The 17,287-nt window shown below is 34.9% G+C and overlaps 2 protein-coding genes across 2 annotated transcripts; one reads left to right on the top strand and one right to left on the bottom strand.

Moving 5' to 3' along the window:
- Positions 5,545-8,748, top strand: LOC105166220 (probable disease resistance protein At4g33300). Its single transcript, XM_011085491.2, has 6 exons — positions 5,545-5,998; positions 6,081-6,405; positions 6,494-6,891; positions 6,978-7,333; positions 7,468-7,673; positions 7,785-8,748. The coding sequence occupies exons 1-6, from the start codon at positions 5,651-5,653 to the stop codon at positions 8,612-8,614; spliced, it is 2,463 nt and encodes an 820-aa protein (XP_011083793.1). The 5' UTR covers positions 5,545-5,650; the 3' UTR covers positions 8,615-8,748.
- LOC105166219 (nucleobase-ascorbate transporter 3) lies at positions 10,403-16,491 on the bottom strand. Its single transcript, XM_011085490.2, has 14 exons — positions 16,332-16,491; positions 15,640-15,737; positions 15,356-15,532; positions 14,215-14,315; positions 13,995-14,070; positions 13,840-13,899; positions 13,571-13,755; positions 13,397-13,493; positions 12,068-12,154; positions 11,925-11,983; positions 11,475-11,566; positions 11,239-11,316; positions 10,984-11,144; positions 10,403-10,872 (listed from the first exon to the last, which is right to left on the bottom strand). Exons 1-14 carry the CDS (start codon positions 16,489-16,491, stop codon positions 10,654-10,656), a joined length of 1,650 nt encoding a protein of 549 aa, XP_011083792.1. The 3' UTR covers positions 10,403-10,653.

Genomic DNA, 17,287 nt, shown 5'->3' with positions numbered 1-17,287 from the left:
CTGTGGCCTAACTACGTAATAGAAACAATGTAAAGGGGGAAAGTGAGAATCTCCTGAAATATTTCAATTTTCAAGGGATCATTCTTGAAAATCGAGTATTATCCTTCTAAACATCAGGACTTGTGAGAATGATGGATCAAGACAACTGCCTTAGGAGCATATATAATATAAATACACCATGTTTGGAGTCGATTTTGTTCTGTTCTTGAAGACCGTACAAAATGTCTTGATATAGTTGGAAAGGTTGATTTTTGTGACTGTCCATTTTAACCCTAGATGTTTCTTCTCTTTACATGTGCCACTTTTGAGCATGAACTGTGTGTAATATTCTTAGATGTGCTAATTCCTTCAAATTTCATGCGTTAAGTAACAACACTCCTTGCTACAAGGGGTCTAATTTGCTTTGGATATTAGAAAAAGTACATTATATGATCATGTCTTTGAGATTTGATTGAATTATACATACTTTTTTTTAGGCTGAAAATTATTATTAGGGTTTTACATTTTGCCAATTGAACTATGATCATTTTTACATTTTCGGATTTAAATTTTTTTTGTATTAACTTATCATTTGAACTTTACAAAATTTTGTACTTTGTCATTTATAAGTACTTTTTAACCAAGTATTTTGTTGAAAATAATGATATGCAGTATGCATGTGATATTTAAGAGTTATGTGATGTGATATTTTTATATATGTGATGTTTTTTTGATAGAAAAATCAACAAAAAAAGGTATATATAACAAAGTGTAAATTTCATAAAGTTGAGGTAGTAAGTTAATAAAAAAAAAAATGATGATAAAATATAAATATAATGTGATATTATTATTATTATTATTATCAGTTTTAAAAATATTGCTTATTTATTGGGACTGTAACGCCCTTTAAATCAAATTTCAGGCGAGACATTCTTAAATTTTTTGCCGGTTTCACATATTGCTAGACATGACGACATAAGCAATGTGGTACGAAGTTATGGAGAAATTGAGTGCGAAATATTATCTATTTTGGGTATTTTAGTAATTTCGTCATATTTACTATTTTTTCTCTTGCGATACCCACAAGACTGGGAAACAAAAAGCAAATTTAATAGTTGACTAAAGGGCATTACAGCCATTTACTCCGTCAACGAGCAAAGGTATTTGTCTTTGATTGGCGGGTCTAATACGAAATATAAGGGCGGCTCTCCGCCACACAACTGGTGGCTCCACCACTTCCTCCTCCTCCTCCTCCTCTGGATAAGCTCTCATTCTTTGTGCACAATCAGTAACATCAAATTCCAAGAATTGACAGATATGCTAAATTCATTGAATTACAATGTGGAACATCGCTGTCATGCTATGCAAATCATGTCTAAACCATTTCACTATCCCTTTATGTTTGATGGGTTTTATTGCAATTAACATTTCGCATTTGGCTCTTTTCTTTTCTTTTTTAATAATTTATAAAATTTGATTTATTACTACATTATAAGTTAATTCAAAGCTAGATACTAACACTTCGATATTTTTAAATCATCGAATATATTTAAAGAAAATAAAAAGCAATATACTATTATGAAAAATTTAAAAGTAAACTATATATGTGAGGCTCGACCCCGTAGCCTCTTGATTGTGAAACCTCAACCTTACCACTCAAGCAAAACTTCATTAGCGCACAATTGGGGCAGTTTGCTTGTTTTTATTTTTTGACGAAATGATGAATTATATAATTTATATTGGATGATATCTGTCGATCATTTTTCTTAAAGCCCAAAATGAAGGAAGTGAGCCTCCACTGAGCAACCCAGCGAATCCAAATCTGTTGGACTATGAAAAAGATACCGAGCACAAAGACGCATCCTATTTATTAGATTGACTCATCAGATACACCATACGTATTTTTGTCATCTTGAGACAAATCGTATAGAAAAATTTTCAAACAAACTCCTCCTAAATCCTTGATAACCAACCTGACAGTAGCAAGTAAAATAGAATTTGCAGAACTCGGGTTGACTGAGCATGATTCATTCAAACTCTTATGTATTCTTCTAGATAAACCCAAATCGCTATCCGTTTTTCTTCGTTAACTAACCATTCAACTTTTAAATGGTACATTACACATTGCAATCATTTTCGGATTTTGTTCTCAATCAGCCTATAATTAGACTCCATTGTGTAGCCATAATGGTAACAAGAATCACTTATCCTAACATACTCTTTTTTCTTGATTTTTCAGTAAGTTTCTTGCACATTTCGCACTCCACACAATCATTATCTCAATATTTTATCAATTCGCTTCGATTATTACACTATTGATGTTACATCATTTTGAGTTCCCAATTATTTATTCAGTAATTCAAAAACTGACTTAAACATTAAAATACTAACTCTTATTTTATAGGTTAATTTTTCTTTAATCTTAATATTTTTTCAAAAGTTTTTCGACCATTATGATGATGCTGCAGAAACTAGAATTAATAATAATTTACCTTCTGTACTTTTAAAAATAAAGCAATACACCTCCATGTCTAAAGAAGTAAATTGTGTTATTTTATAATATATAGGGAAATAAATTATTATTATTTTTTTATAAAGAATAATTTGTTTATTTGTAATATCATTGATGATTTGCTTGCAATTTTTTCCGCTAAAAGTAGGATACACACCCATATAAATTTCAATTGTGAGGTAAGCTTTATTTTTTGACCTTTTTTTAGGATTATTTGACACTCAGTCTATTGTGCGAGTAAGCTTTATTTTTTGACCTTTTTTTAGGATTATTTTAAGTGTATAATGTCCATTTTGCTCTTTTTTTTTCACATTTAAATTTATTTAAATTTAGGATTATATTAAATGCATAATGTCCATTTTGCTCTTTTTTTTTCACATTTAAATTTATTTAAATATATTTGATTAAATTAAATTATTTATTAGGTCCAAATATATCAGAATAAATTATATTAATTTATTTTAAATATTATAAAAAATATAGGAATCTTTTTGGCTTATTTTTTTAACACATAGAATTTTTAACTAAATTTAAAAAATACAGGATAGTTTATGCAATTTATATAAATTAACGAGGCTATTTTTTATTTTTAGAAAATGAAGTATATTAGTAAATATGATTCGTGGCGGGTCTAGACTTGCCCTGAGGACCAACCATGCTATATGGGAATGAGCAAAATATATATATAAAAAAATAATTGTCATCTAGAAAGTTCCGAATTAAATGCAAACACTTTCTCACTTTCTTCATATTACTTTTTATTTTCTTACCAGTTATGATGAGAAATAGGAATAATTAAGAATTAATTAAAAGTTGTTAATTAAAAATGAGATTGCAACTTCAATTTGGAACTTAGGAGTCCGACTTTTGATTCCTTCACTGATTAATCTTTGAATAAAATAGTGAATTTCCAAAATAATATATTTCAAAGAGGTTTTTTTTTTTTTTGTCTAATATTAACAAAATTAGAGAATTTTTATCACATTTTAATTATACTATGGCTGCTATTACCTAACCTTAGATATTATTGTAAACTTTGTATCTATCTATAATCTATATTATTAATTAAGTGGTTTTTTTTTTTTTTTTTTTTTTTTTGATAGAAAAAGTAATTATATGATCACATTAATATTTTAATAAATTGAGTAAGACATATCGTTCTAATCAATATATTAATATAATTAAAAATTATAATAAATATTAACAGAAGTGAGGCAAACACTCACGCAATCGGGGGATTCAAATCTATAACATCAAACTTCACTACAAAAAATGCAACATTTAATCATGATAATTAATAACCAAATAGCCATAGCAAATAGTCATTGATGCAACGGTTGTTGGTCGTGGTATCTGTGAGCGTGTGTAAACATTTTAGCCATGACAAATATTTTTACCATGACAAATAACTTTTTTATGATGGAAAACTATGGTCAGTAAAAAATATTTACCATAATTTTTAGTTTATAACTATTAAAATTATAACCAATAATTATTTTTTTTTCTAGTGCTTGTTTATGAAACCTCAGAGTTAAACCCGTAATTAGTCTAAGATATCATCATAGTAACTACCGTTGATAAACAAAAACGTATTTAGACTAAAGTACTCCCAATTATATTTAATTTCCCACCATTCTTTAAAGATAATTTACTATTAATAATTTGTTTACTCATGCATATTTAAGATTAATTTAATCAATTTTGATTCGTTAAATAAAAATGTAAATTTTTAACATGCATTAATGATGCTTTGGTTACTACTATACGATTATATTACTCTAAAGTATTTTAATTAAAAGTAAATTAAATCATATTGAAATTTTAAAAAAATAATAATTAAAAATCTTATAAAAATTACTGTATCATAAGTCTGTCAAAAATTAAAATTTAAATCATTAGAAAATAAATATAAATAAATTCACTTTTTATAAGAATTTAAAATAATATATTTTTAATTTAATAATTTTAATCTTATCACAATATCCAAGACAGACTCATGCAATCATACAAAGATAGTGGGAAAAGAGGTCACTATAGTCAATGAGCCGCCTCCGTGGGGCATTTGTCTTTAAACTTTTTGTCAATCACATTTTGACAATATTAATATTAATTATAGGAACAAAGAATTCCATTTGTCCCCATCTAAAGTAGTCTTAATTTTTTGACAAGATTAATTGTGCAAAATTACTAAGAACCCCTCCACTTCTTCCCTAATTGAGCAACTTTAGACCACAATTTCCAAGTTTTTGCATTATACCACCACTTCTGTGGAGACAAAACTGAGGATAAGTTAGTAGTAAGTGACTTGAAGATAAATATAAATTTTTATTTAAATTATAATCAGCAAATATCGTGAATTTTGACTAGTTTGTTGGACGGAAATAAACATTGATAGTATTAGATGTAATTTTTCAAATTATAAAAAATTTATGTATAATTATATTAAATTTTAGAGAAAGACGATGTAATTTTCGTTTAAAATTTTTATATGAATGTGATGGCAAAAACAGGTACAAAAAAACGTGGGCAATTATGGGTAAGTATAGTTTAACAATTTCATCTAACCTTTTGTGTTTTTAATTAGTTGATTTAAATTAATAGGTACCATTTACCAAAAAAGATATCGACGGGTACCACTACCCACCAACAACACTCCACACCTCCTCCTACATTTACATTTTTAACCTTCCCATTTATTGTTCTAGCAAATATCCCTTTATTTATTAACACTTCAAATCCAATAATTAAAAGTGAAGAAAAACAAATATTTTATTTAAAGAAACTTTTTGTTCGAAATTTTATTTTAGAAAATAGTAATTGACTATGCATTATTTTGAAGAGAATCAAGCACCACAGCAAGCTGTTATGAGGGAAATTATTGTTATATTTTATATTTTATGAGGTTAAATAGAATATAGGTATATTTAAGGGTGGAAAGTGTAATTAGCCCAATTATTAATCCGCTACATGCAAAATAAAAATATTTTTGTAAAATTTTGATATACAAATGTGTCCAGGGTTCATTTTGTCATTTTGGAATAACAAGAAACGTCATTTCAGTTCCTCTCCTCCCCGACCTTAAAATTCCACCTCCGTCCCAGAAGCTCCCTCTACTGGACTGGAGCAGCCTCTAGTTTTCTCTCAAACGCCGACGCGAACATGGCGGTGACGGACTTCTTCGCAGGCGAGATAGCCACCGAGCTCCTGAAACAGCTCATCACCATCTCCAGGAAATCCGCGAGCTGCCGGTCAAGCGCGGAGCAGCTGATCGTGTACATACGGGAGCTCCTTCCCATCATCCAAGAAATCAAGCTCACCGGCAACGAGCTTCCCCAGCACCGCCAGCGCCAGCTTGATACCTTCTCCCAGGCACTCTCCGGCGGCCTGGAACTGGCCAACAAAGTCCTCAACTCTCCCCGTTGGAATGTCTACCGGAACATACGATTAGCCCGGAAAATGGAGAAGCTGGAGAAGACCATCTCAAGATTCATGGAGGGGCCCGTTCAGGTTCGTACTCATACATAAATATCTTTTCTTTTCTTAGTACTTTTTCTCAACCAAGAATTCTCGTCCCATGTCACTGCCGCAGGCGCACGTGCTGGCTGATGTGCATCACGTGAGGGTGGACATGGAGGAGAGGTTTGATCGGCTGGAGTGGCAGTTGGGAGCCATGAAGATTGGTGCGGACGGTGATGGGGGGTGGTTGGGAGCGGCGGTGAAGAGGGTGGAGGAGGAGCAGAGGTGGTGCGAGGATAATTTGGTAAATTTGGGTGGCACTGGATTGGAGCTTGGGAAGATGAAGTTGAAGCAGATGCTGCTGACCGAGGAATTCAGTGTTGTTGGGATTCATGGGATTGGTGGAATTGGCAAAACCACTCTCGCTAGAGAAATTTGCAAAGATGAAGAGATCAAGAGTATGTTTTTCTATCCCTCATGTCGGATTTGGGATAACCTTAAAAGTGGAAATATGAGAGTTTTAACAATTGATTCTGTTATTGTCAGGTTATTTCAACAACAGAGTCTTCTTTCTGACAGTATCTCAATCTCCAAATGTGGAGCAATTGAGGTCAAGAATATTGGGAATGGTAACAGGAAACACCATTGTGGGTCATGGAGATAGATCTCCACAAATGAATCTACGGTATGATGTGGGAGCTTCGGCGCGAGTTCTTCTGGTTCTTGATGATGTTTGGACACAGTCTGTTCTTGAACAACTACTGATAAAGATTCCTGGTTGCAAAATATTGGTAGTTTCGAGGTTGAAATTCCCTCCATCGGTTGTCAATTGCTCCTATGAATTGGATTTGTTGACTGAGAATGAGGCAGTGTCCTTGTTCTGCCACTTTGCTTTCGGACAAATGTCGATACCTCTTGATGCTGATAAGGAGCTGGTTAAGCAGGTAGTGATAAGATTATAACTACTTTTGTGAAATCTGCCCTTTTCTTGGCAAGTTGTATATTAAAATTCTCGATGTTTGATCAATAGGTTGTGGATGAATGCAAGAGACTTCCATTGGCTCTGAAGGTGATTGGAGCTTCACTAAAGGGCCAGTCGGAGATGTTCTGGACGAGCGCCAAGAACCGGTTATCACGGGGGCAACCTCTGTGTGAGTCCCATGAAGTTCAGTTACTCGAACGAATGAAACTGAGCATTGATTATCTGTCTGAGAGGGAGAGGGAATGTTTCTTGGACTTAGGTGCCTTCCCAGAAGACAAGAGAATCCCACTCGATATACTCATCAACATGTGGGTGGAGCTACACGATATAGATGAACAAGAAGCTTTTGCTGTCCTGGTTCAGCTTTCCGACAAAAATCTCCTTACCCTTGTGAAAGATGCAAGGTGTGTTGCCTTAAATTTCGAAATTTGAATAAGTGCCATTCTTTCATATTCTTGTCTGTCTCAAAATGATTATGAACCGTTGATTCAGCTGATTGGAGAATGTTCTGACAGTTCTTCATATGCTCATTTTGCAGAGCTGGAGATAAATACAGCAGTTACTATGAGATTTCAGTTTATCAGCATGATGTATTGAGAGATCTTGCAATACATCTAAGCAATGTGGGCAGTGTAAATCAAAGGAGGAGATTACTCATGCCAAGAAGAGAAGCAGGGCTCCCAAAAGACTGGGAGAGACACGTTGATGAGCCCTTCAGTGCCCGAGTTATTTCAATACATACAGGTGCTTCCTTTGTTCTCTGTGGAAACTTCCATCTTAGAGGGTCCAAGCTATATGTTCATCTATCAAACTTTCAAGCTTAGAGGCTTCATGTGTTAAAATTCTCCGTTGCAGGTGAAATGAGTGAGATGGACTGGTTAAGAATGGACTGCCCGAAAACTGAGGTCCTGGTACTAAATTTTGCATCAGACGGGTACTTTCTGCCTCCATTCCTTGACAACATGCCCAAGCTCAGGGCCCTGATACTGATAAACTGCAGCACTTCCAACAGCGTCCTCCACAACACCACCGTTTTCAGCAGCTTAACTAATTTGAGAAGCCTCTGGTTCGAAAAGATCTCTCTCCCTCTACTACCCGACACCACAATTCCCCTCAAAAACCTGCAGAAAGTCTCGCTCGTGCTATGCGATATAAGTAAAAGCGTTAATCGTTCAGCTGTCGATCTCCCTCACCTCTTCCCCCGGCTGTCAGAGCTCACAATGGATCACTGCATCAACTTAACCGAGCTGCCCTCAAGCATCTGCCAAATGCAGACACTCAAGAGCCTGAGTGTCACCAATTGTGACAGTCTCCAAGAACTGCCGTCGGATTTGGGGAAACTCAGCTTCCTCCAAATCCTAAGACTATCCGCCTGTCCGAATCTGAGGCGGCTTCCACCAGGAGTTGGCAACCTCATTCAGCTCAAATACCTCGACGTTTCACAATGCGTTAACATGGGATGCCTGCCTGAGGGAATTGGTGGATGTGCAAGCCTGGAAAAGATTGATATGAGAGAGTGCCCACAGATGAGGAGTTTGCCGGTGTCGGTGGCGTCGCTGCCGTCTCTCCGCCGTGTCATTTGTGATGAAGAGGTTTCTTGGCTGTGGAAAGACGTGGAGAAGGGCCGACCAGGTCTTTGTCAGGTCCCACAGGAGTGTTTTACCTTGGACTGGCTGGCTGAGTAATCCATTTCCAGTTGTTTGTTTCTTTAGCAGGTTGCCCGGAATCTAACCCCTGTTCTTGGGAGTGTAGGCTGTAAATATGGATAATCCCATCTGGATAAGAATCAGTGAGTATCTACCTCACTGCTTTGATTTTACTCTCACAACTGCATTACCTCATTACGTCATAATACCTCAACTACCGGAAATACGTATTAAAACTGACCACAAAATCTTCATACACAATAGAAAATTCAATCCGAATAAAACAAGCCTGAACAAGAATCGACAGCATCAAAACCAATCACACGAGAAATAGACAATAACTATGCATTTGTCATGCAATTTGCGTAAAATATCAAATTTGGATTTGTTTTTATGTAACTTTTGGGCAGCATCCTGGAACCTACCCATGTCCCACTCATCGTACTACAAAGTCGTGGGACTTTTCGGGTAAGAATTCGAGTCTTGTAAGAGGAAAAACAATATCCCTAAAATTTTAATTTGGAATCTTTTTATTATTTGAAAAACTATAAATATCTTGTTATTTTAAAATTCGTCTAACAACAAGCTCATTTCATTAGTTCACTTTAGGTTTTTATCCAATTTTTATGGTAAATTATGATTAGAAAAAATTATATGATGCATTTTTCTGTTGATATTCCTATATTATTGTGATATGATATTTGTTCTTGGGTATATTTGTGTCGTTTTAGGTGTTTTCTTGGAACTAAAGCATGTAAAATCAAAAAATTCCAGTAGCACCGCTACTAAAATAACTCGTGACCTACGGGCTTTAAAAAATTCAAGTGACAGAAACCGGCTTCACTTTTTCCATGACTACGGGTTATCAGACATGCGATAGGTGGAAAGTGAAGATCCTTAATTTGATTGCTGATGAGAACCATATTTTGAAGCACCTTATTTTTTTGTAATTATTTTGAAAATTTTAGTAGGAATAGGATTAGGAAGGAAATAAAAACTCTTTGATGGTATGTGAATTCCTTGAGAAGATTCTGAAATTCACATAGAAGCACAAGAGAAGACGAGTCGACGAAAACAGATGCACATTAGTACGTAGATGTCCAAATTGATGATTGGATTTCTAAACTCTTGTCGGAGTATGTTATACTTGGAAATATTCCTGAATTATCAGTTGTGAATGAAAATCGGAATATCTCAAGGGTCTAATTAATAATGTGAACGAAAACCTCAAAGAGAATTGCAGATATTGAAAGTCTAAATTGTTATCAAAATATGTTATCTCGGGATATATTCCTAATAATAATGTATTGAAGTTTGATAAAATTAATTTTGATAGATTTTTTATGCGTACCAGAAGGGTGAAAATTAATATGCCATGCTACTTTAGTGTAACATATAACTTTGAAGATGGAAAAATAATTATTTGATTGTTTTTGTAATATAATTATTATGTTATTTAAAAAATACAATCGAAAACAAATATGATCTTTTACATTCGTTTTGAAATAACTTTTATTTCTAATTAAGTTTTAAATCTTTATTTGTGTACGATTAATCTATAAAACCAAGCAAGATATTTAGCTGACAAATATGTTTTAATCCTACTGCTATAATAATAAATAAGTTCTAAAATAATTTCCTGATAAATTAGTTGAACAAAAGTTTATCTTTTTTTTTTTTTTTTGAAAAACACATACAACAAGGACAAAAGATTTTAAACCTCCGTCCAATAATTATATAATTTTATCAAATATCATAAATATTAATAATTTTTTAAACAATAATAATATTGATAATTATACCAAATCTCAAGACAACACTCCGTAATTTACCCAATTCGGAAACAAAAAAATCTCATTTCATCACAAGCAATTACACCCACACATTCTTGACTTCAGCTCTGCATGTAAAATGTTTACAAAAATTTTGTCATCAGCCAACACAAGGCAGTGCTCTTTCTTCAAGGCTCATTTTAATGAAATCAAAGTATACAAGAAAATAAGAAACTGAAGTGCATTCATACATCCTGAGTACCTCACTAACTTAAAACTCTGGAGAATGTACAAGCATACAACTAATCAGAGGAACCTGGTTGGGATATACTCATTTATTCTCAGAGGGAAGCTGTAAAATTCCTCGTTTCTGCTGTCTCCCTTCCGACGTTGGAATGGGACCAACCATGGAAGTCCTCTGTCGTCAACAGTGTGCCTGGCTTCTAGCGTGTTGTCCAGAATCGTCCCGACTATCAGTGCCACAGTAGGTGGTGAAGAAAATATTGTATTCAATATGTCATTGAACTGCAAAAGGATAATAAGATCGATTGTCATCGCGTAAATGAAAAACACATATCCTGTAAGTGTTTTGATTTCAAGAAAATTAAGGAAAGCAGACAGGTTCATTGTTATTACCCATCCTCCATTTGTTCTGACAGGTCCATGCCCAGCCACATCTGTGTTCATGATGAAGTATTGGGGTATTGATATACCTAAGAAGAGGGAGACGCCCAATACGTAGATGTTTCGCATGGAATTGTTGTTTGTGAACTGTACGAATGAAATCCCAATAGCGGCTGTAGAAAGAAAGGGAAGAACTAGTAACTTCTCTAGTTAAAAGAATTGAGAAACGAAGAAGTACCAGTATCGGCAGTCAGGAAAACTACTTACCAACAATACCATATAAGATGCAGTATATGGCAGCAAATATCGGCAAAGGAATTGATGCAAAAAAGGCTCCGAATTTTCCTGCAAAGCAAGAGAGCTCGAGTATAAATTTACAGAGAAATAATACAACTGTTTGTGCCCTTTCCCCTTGGTTCTTTCGCTCTCATTTTCTCTCCTACTATCATAACCAGCCAATGCACCAGAAAGGTAAATAATATAGGGTGGGCAAGGCGACGAACCAAATATTGAGAAAAAGATCATGAAAGCAGTGGATATCTGAACCACTCTTCTGCTCCCAACACGAGTTAGTCCCAGGAGGCCAACATTTTCCCTGCAGAAATGAAGAACCAGAACAATCGGACGACTTTATGGTGAGGTTTGTAATGCAAGAAAGATAAGCGCCTTCTATGTAAGAACCATTCGATAAGCGTATGTATGTATCACATATAAAGACTGGCAGGCAGGTCCAACTATAGTAGAAACAGCATCAAACCATCATCATATTTAGATATCCTGACCTATAAATCTCTATAACTATGAAATGAAAAGTTCAGTTGTATTATACACTAAAATTGCACTGGACCTTCTTGCAATGCTAAATGACAAGATAATTTAAAATGCTAGAAGCGTGTAAAACAAAACAGGTGTAAGAATTTGAATGTTTCAAATGCAAGGCACCAGGTTCTTACACAGAAGCAGTAGAGCCTACGGCAGCACCAAATATCCCTTCAAGCAGCTGACCGATACCCTGAAACAGAACGCGATAATGCCATGAATTATTTGAAAAGAAGCATGTCAGTTATCTAAACAGTATATTGTAAACATCACAGACCTGCAGACCAATGCTCCTGGTCAGCACATGCCCAGGAGGTGAAGTAGCACCAGCAAGCCGTGCAGCAGCATAAAATGTTCCAGTGGACTGCAATATGAAATTTTATGGCATCTAAATACCCGTTGACAGTCAAAGTAGTACTGTAGTAATACAATCAACTTGTCCCAATGAGATTGAAGAAGATATACAATCATCAGGTACAATAAAAAAAAGGGTTAATCACAATGACATCCCCCAAAAGTTAGTATAATTGCAGATCCTCTCTCTCATTTTCCAAAAAACAAAAAGCATTTCCATTGTCAAAAACCCAAATAGAAGATGCAAAAATGCCAAATTATCCTTACTTGAAAATAAAATAAAAAAGATATATCAATGAAAATGTTTTCCCTTGAAAGTGAGCAATAAGCAGAATAATTTGCAACCCACCCTTCCCCTTTTGAACTTACAAAACCAAATTACTACGAGGGCAAGTAATTGTAAGGTTTTAGATATATTGTAACATCTTACTCTTCTTTTAAGAAATTGTCTAAGGAGATGTACTTTTGAAATCATCGGATCGGTAATATGTTAATGTCATGTCTACTTGTGTTAAATAGAGCTTAGAATATCCTTTTTCTTGTAATGTTTGCAAGAAATAGATCCAATTATGAAAAAGGATACATTGCAAATGAGAGTTTGTTACATCATTTTGTAAAAATCATGATAAAAATTTTAATATGATTAAAGAACTAATACTAAAAGATTAACCAATAAATTAGCTAGTCCAATAATTTCAGCTAAATTACAAACTTTAGCCTTCTCATATAATTTCACAACATTGTTTGAGATAGTGAGATGAAAATATTCATTAGTTTTCATATGCAAAGTATGGAAATATAAACAGGAAATAAAAATAATAATAATAATAATATAAGACTAATGCGACATCCAACAGAACGCATAATACAGACAACACTATGACCATTGACCCCCTCGAAAATTTTTATTCACTAGGAATTCAAGTACAACAAACGATAAATTGAAAAAATCAATTAAAATTTTTACGTGCTCTCATTATTCTCCATCCAAAACCCCAGTGGAAGAACGGACAAACAGAAAAACAGAAGAAGGTGTCAAGTAAAAACAGTAAACTTGGATGGAGGTATTGGCAATTTTAAAAGGGGAAGTGTGGCATTCCATAATTACAGGTTTTTGTAATTAACCCTAAACAAAAAGCTTAATTCTTTTATGCAATCATCATAACCACAAAGAAAGCTTATAAAATAAAAAGTTCAAAATAGGCAAAAGCTGGAATAAATGGCAATTTACAGGTAGCAAAAATAAACAAACCTCAGCAGAAGAAACAAGTGCAGCACCCATCATTCCAAATACATGACTTGCTCTGAATATAGGAGTACCCCATTGAAAAGGATATGGAATCTTGATCCTGCAATGAAGTAACATTAGCAATGGGTGAGAAAAAGGTATATTTCAGGAGACAGAATCCCAAAATTCAGAACATACCATGGAGCGGATGACATGAGAAAAGAGCGATCTGTACGGCAGCTTAATTTGGTCTGCTCCCGGACGTTGTTGTAAGCACCAGCAACAGTAAGAATTGCAGCAAAAGCCCAGACAAATCCAATGCAAACAAGCAAAGCAAATCTCTCAAGCATGGGCCGGGCAACTGGATGGATGTGTTGCAAGTACTGCATGTAGTGCATGCTTATTAATGAACCTCTGTTTTAGAAGAGAACAAAGACTCCAAAATGAAACAACAAAATGATTCTTACTTGTTGCGAAATAACCAGCAGTATCAACATGGGTAAGCCAATTTCCACACAATTACCAAGCTGTACAGGATGTAGCAGATAAGTGTAACCAACTAGATTTTCTCATACTTAGGATTAATGTCATGGAGTGAAGCTTTAAGGAAAACAAAGAATACCTGCGGGAAACCTCTAGCAAATAAGCCAAGACCCACTACACAGACAGCTGGCACTAGAACTACTGGACTCATGAACCTGTCAAAAGTAAAACCTAATTGATGAAGGAGATGGTGAAAATGACGGAACCGGCTTGAAAGTGCTTAAGAGAAAAAAGAATAGAGAAAAACTCATTTAAGTCTAGTGCAGACGACAAACTGAAGTCCATATACATGCATTTACCTTGTAAGGTTTCTCCAGACATTGCCGTATCCAAGTATAATGTTCACAAATGAAGATACTATCAGTGACCCTTGAATGGCTCTCATGGTGTGAGTGAATCTCTACAAGCACCAGCAGAGGTTAAGAATAATATCCCGAGTCAAGCAAAGGAACAGTGGTAATTATCTACTTAAAGTAAGCATGAATTCTATTAATTAAGGTAAGAGAACTCAAGGTGGAAGTCTGTAATCCGCACTTGAAATAACGCAAAATTCACCTGTAACTATTTCAATGTTTTGATTAAGAACGCAAAAGGATAATTTTGTGTTAACAGCAAGATAAAGTGAGAATGCATATATGGAGGAGTTATAACAAAAACCAGACAGTAGGCTACTTGTATGCTTCGGATATATTTGACAAAGTAAGAGATTATATTTAAGAAGTTCGAAAAAGGCTAACTAAGAATGTCGGAATGGACATACCAATTCTATCTTTTGGCCTGAAATGTATAGGAAATGAACAAGCAAAGGGAAAAATATTCATGAACTTCAAGCCATTTTGGGACAAAATTTGAAAGGTGATACCGTCAAGTTCAAAAGAAGAGTTAAACATAGCATCAAAAGAGTTTTTACAAGTCAAATATAGGAACATATCAAACAACAACTAAACTTCAACAAATCCAGGTTATTTCCAGTACAGCATTATTAATTTTAAGTAGGCCTGTTAGGGATCAAGAAAGCGTGATTGTCTACCAGTGTAGAAGTATGTTACTATGTTATTTAATGCGTCACATAGATATTGCAAATTCTAGATCACACAGCCAGGAAACCGAAGGAATCTAATCCACAAAAACGATGACGTTACCCTCTTATGACACGTGCAATACAAAATATTGACTCGATTACAGTAATTCCATGATTATAGTCAATTTAAAAAACAACCACATTTGCATACATCTGCAGAGTAGAAGTATGTACCATGTTATTTAATGCTTCACATAGATATTGCAAATTCTAGATCACACAGCCAGGAAAGGGAAGGGATCTAATCCACAAAAACGAAAGTGTGATGTTATCCTCCTATGACACGTGCAATACAAAATATCGACTCGATTACAGTAATTCCATTATTACAGTCAATTTGAACAACCACAATTGCATACCTCATGCTCGCTTTGAAAATCACTATCAGATAAATCATTGATGATTGCCAAGACCGATATAACATAAGCAAATGATGGGCCCATCACGGTCGGAAGTCGCGTGCCAAACCATGTCTGCAGAAGAGTATTCACTCCCGACATAAAGAGCAATGCTTGGATCACTCGAGCTTTATCGCCCTGTTCATAAGACATGGTGAAGCTTCAGCTACCATATAATATGGAATAAACTACTACAGTTAATTTCTCTGCGTTTAACAAGATTTCCAGAATGTGAATGGACGTACAGGGCCACCACCCATCCGAGGCACAAGCATGGAGGCAATCATAACCGTTGTCCCAAGCATAACAATGTAATGTTGGAAACCCAACACCGCTGTTTGTACTGCAATAAGTGCAAGACATCAACAGCTATCAACAGGATTACCATATATAAGTACATACACACTCGCATACGCGTCTGCACAACTAAGGCTACATAACAGTCTGTGTAAGAGATCATGAATACACAAAGAGGTCCTAATTCCAATTCCATTTCTATTTTAAGAACTCCCCTTTCTCATATGCAGACACTTTCTTGGACGAAAAATTTTCAATTGACCCAAAATTCAACAAAATAATGTACTTTGATCTGTAAGTAAATTAAGAGAAAAAGTCCCCACAGGAGCCAATTTATCAAACATCAAGGGCCACCAAAAACAACCCAAGTAAACATGCAAGCCGGAAAAGGTTGTCAGTGAAAAAGGGATATGCCTTTTCAGGAAAAAAGTGAATAAGCATATACTTTCTTAATTCTCTTTGACCAGTTTTAAAACTAAAAGTTAAAAGTTCCCAACAAATCTTTGAGCAGCAAAACCGCAAACCCCAGAAGAAAAAACAAATCCAACCAAACCCATCACACGCCAAAGATGAGTAATTTCGAGTGCAAGAACATGAGTTTTTATATACGCAGCCGCCTGTCAAGAGAACGATTACCGACCCCAAGAAGGGTTGGAGTGGATGCAGTAGTGGAGCTGAAGCAGCTGTTCCGCGGGAGGGAAAAGAGGCCCTCTGGCAGCACCTAGAGGCGGCACAACGGCCGGCGGGGGAGCCGCCTGACTCGGCGGCGTCTGGTGGTTGTGATTTTCTGTCTCCACCATTTTTTCTTCTTCTACACTTGAACTACAAGTCCTCCTCTTCCTCTTCTGGGATTTTTCCTTCTGCCCCAAGAACTCAGAACCCCACCAGCGTACTTAATCACCGACACCTGAATAAGATTTTCCTCTAGCACATGTACACAACCCTGCAGAGCTTTTACTGTGAAATCTAGATTTTCTTGAAAAGGCAGAAAATTTCAAATAAAAAGCAAGAAACTTTATAGCGGAAAAAAAAATATTGTACAGATCAGATGAGTGCTGGATGGTATTAAAAGCCAATTATTATACTAGTTGATTTCTGACATATGATGAAAGAAAGAGAAAGAGAAAGAAATAACGCTGAATTGCTTTCAACGAGTGAGTGATTGATGAGTGAGAAGAAGAGAGAGAGAGAGAGAGAGAGAGGAGGGAAAGGAGGTTGGATTACGTTAAGGTTTTGTCCCTTTCCAGGAACATAACGCATGCGTGTAGCGCGTGGGACCGGGAACTTCGATGTCTGAGTTTCCAAGAATACCCCTCACTCCTGTCTCTATCACTCTTTTGCCCTCATTCATGCATACATACATAACATTTAGATTCATTGTCCGAGCGTTTTGTTATATTTTATGAAGATAAAAAGAAAAATATAAAAATAAATAAGTGCGTGTTAGAGATAGTATGTATATTTGAATTTATTTTTATAAATAATTAAAAATAAATATTATATGTTTAATATTATATTTTTGGAAATAAGAATTATTATTTATTATCAAATTATTATCAAATCATATTTTTTAGATATATTTATGTATATGTGTGT

This window comes from Sesamum indicum, linkage group LG7 (assembly GCF_000512975.1).
Source record: "Sesamum indicum cultivar Zhongzhi No. 13 linkage group LG7, S_indicum_v1.0, whole genome shotgun sequence".
Taxonomy (NCBI): domain Eukaryota; kingdom Viridiplantae; phylum Streptophyta; class Magnoliopsida; order Lamiales; family Pedaliaceae; genus Sesamum; species Sesamum indicum.
This window is presented reverse-complemented; position numbering and strand designations above follow the sequence as displayed.

What these genes read in the sequence shown, in the direction of transcription:
- LOC105166220 (XM_011085491.2), top strand. Translation starts at nt 5,651, where the DNA reads ATGGCGGTGACGGACTTCTTCGCAGGCGAGATAGCCACCGAGCTCCTG. An exon ending in ATAAGGAGCTGGTTAAGCAG is followed by an intron (nt 6,892 to 6,977) that starts GTAGTGATAAGA and finishes TTTGATCAATAG; the next exon opens with GTTGTGGATGAATGCAAGAG. An exon ending in AGTTATTTCAATACATACAG is followed by an intron (nt 7,674 to 7,784) that starts GTGCTTCCTTTG and finishes TCTCCGTTGCAG; the next exon opens with GTGAAATGAGTGAGATGGAC.
- LOC105166219 (XM_011085490.2), bottom strand. Translation starts at nt 16,491, where the DNA reads ATGGTGGAGACAGAAAATCACAACCACCAGACGCCGCCGAGTCAGGCG. An exon ending in CCACTCCAACCCTTCTTGGG is followed by an intron (nt 15,738 to 16,331) that starts GTCGGTAATCGT and finishes CACTTATTGCAG; the next exon opens with TACAAACAGCGGTGTTGGGT. An exon ending in ATTTTCAAAGCGAGCATGAG is followed by an intron (nt 14,316 to 15,355) that starts GTATGCAATTGT and finishes TGGTGCTTGTAG; the next exon opens with AGATTCACTCACACCATGAG.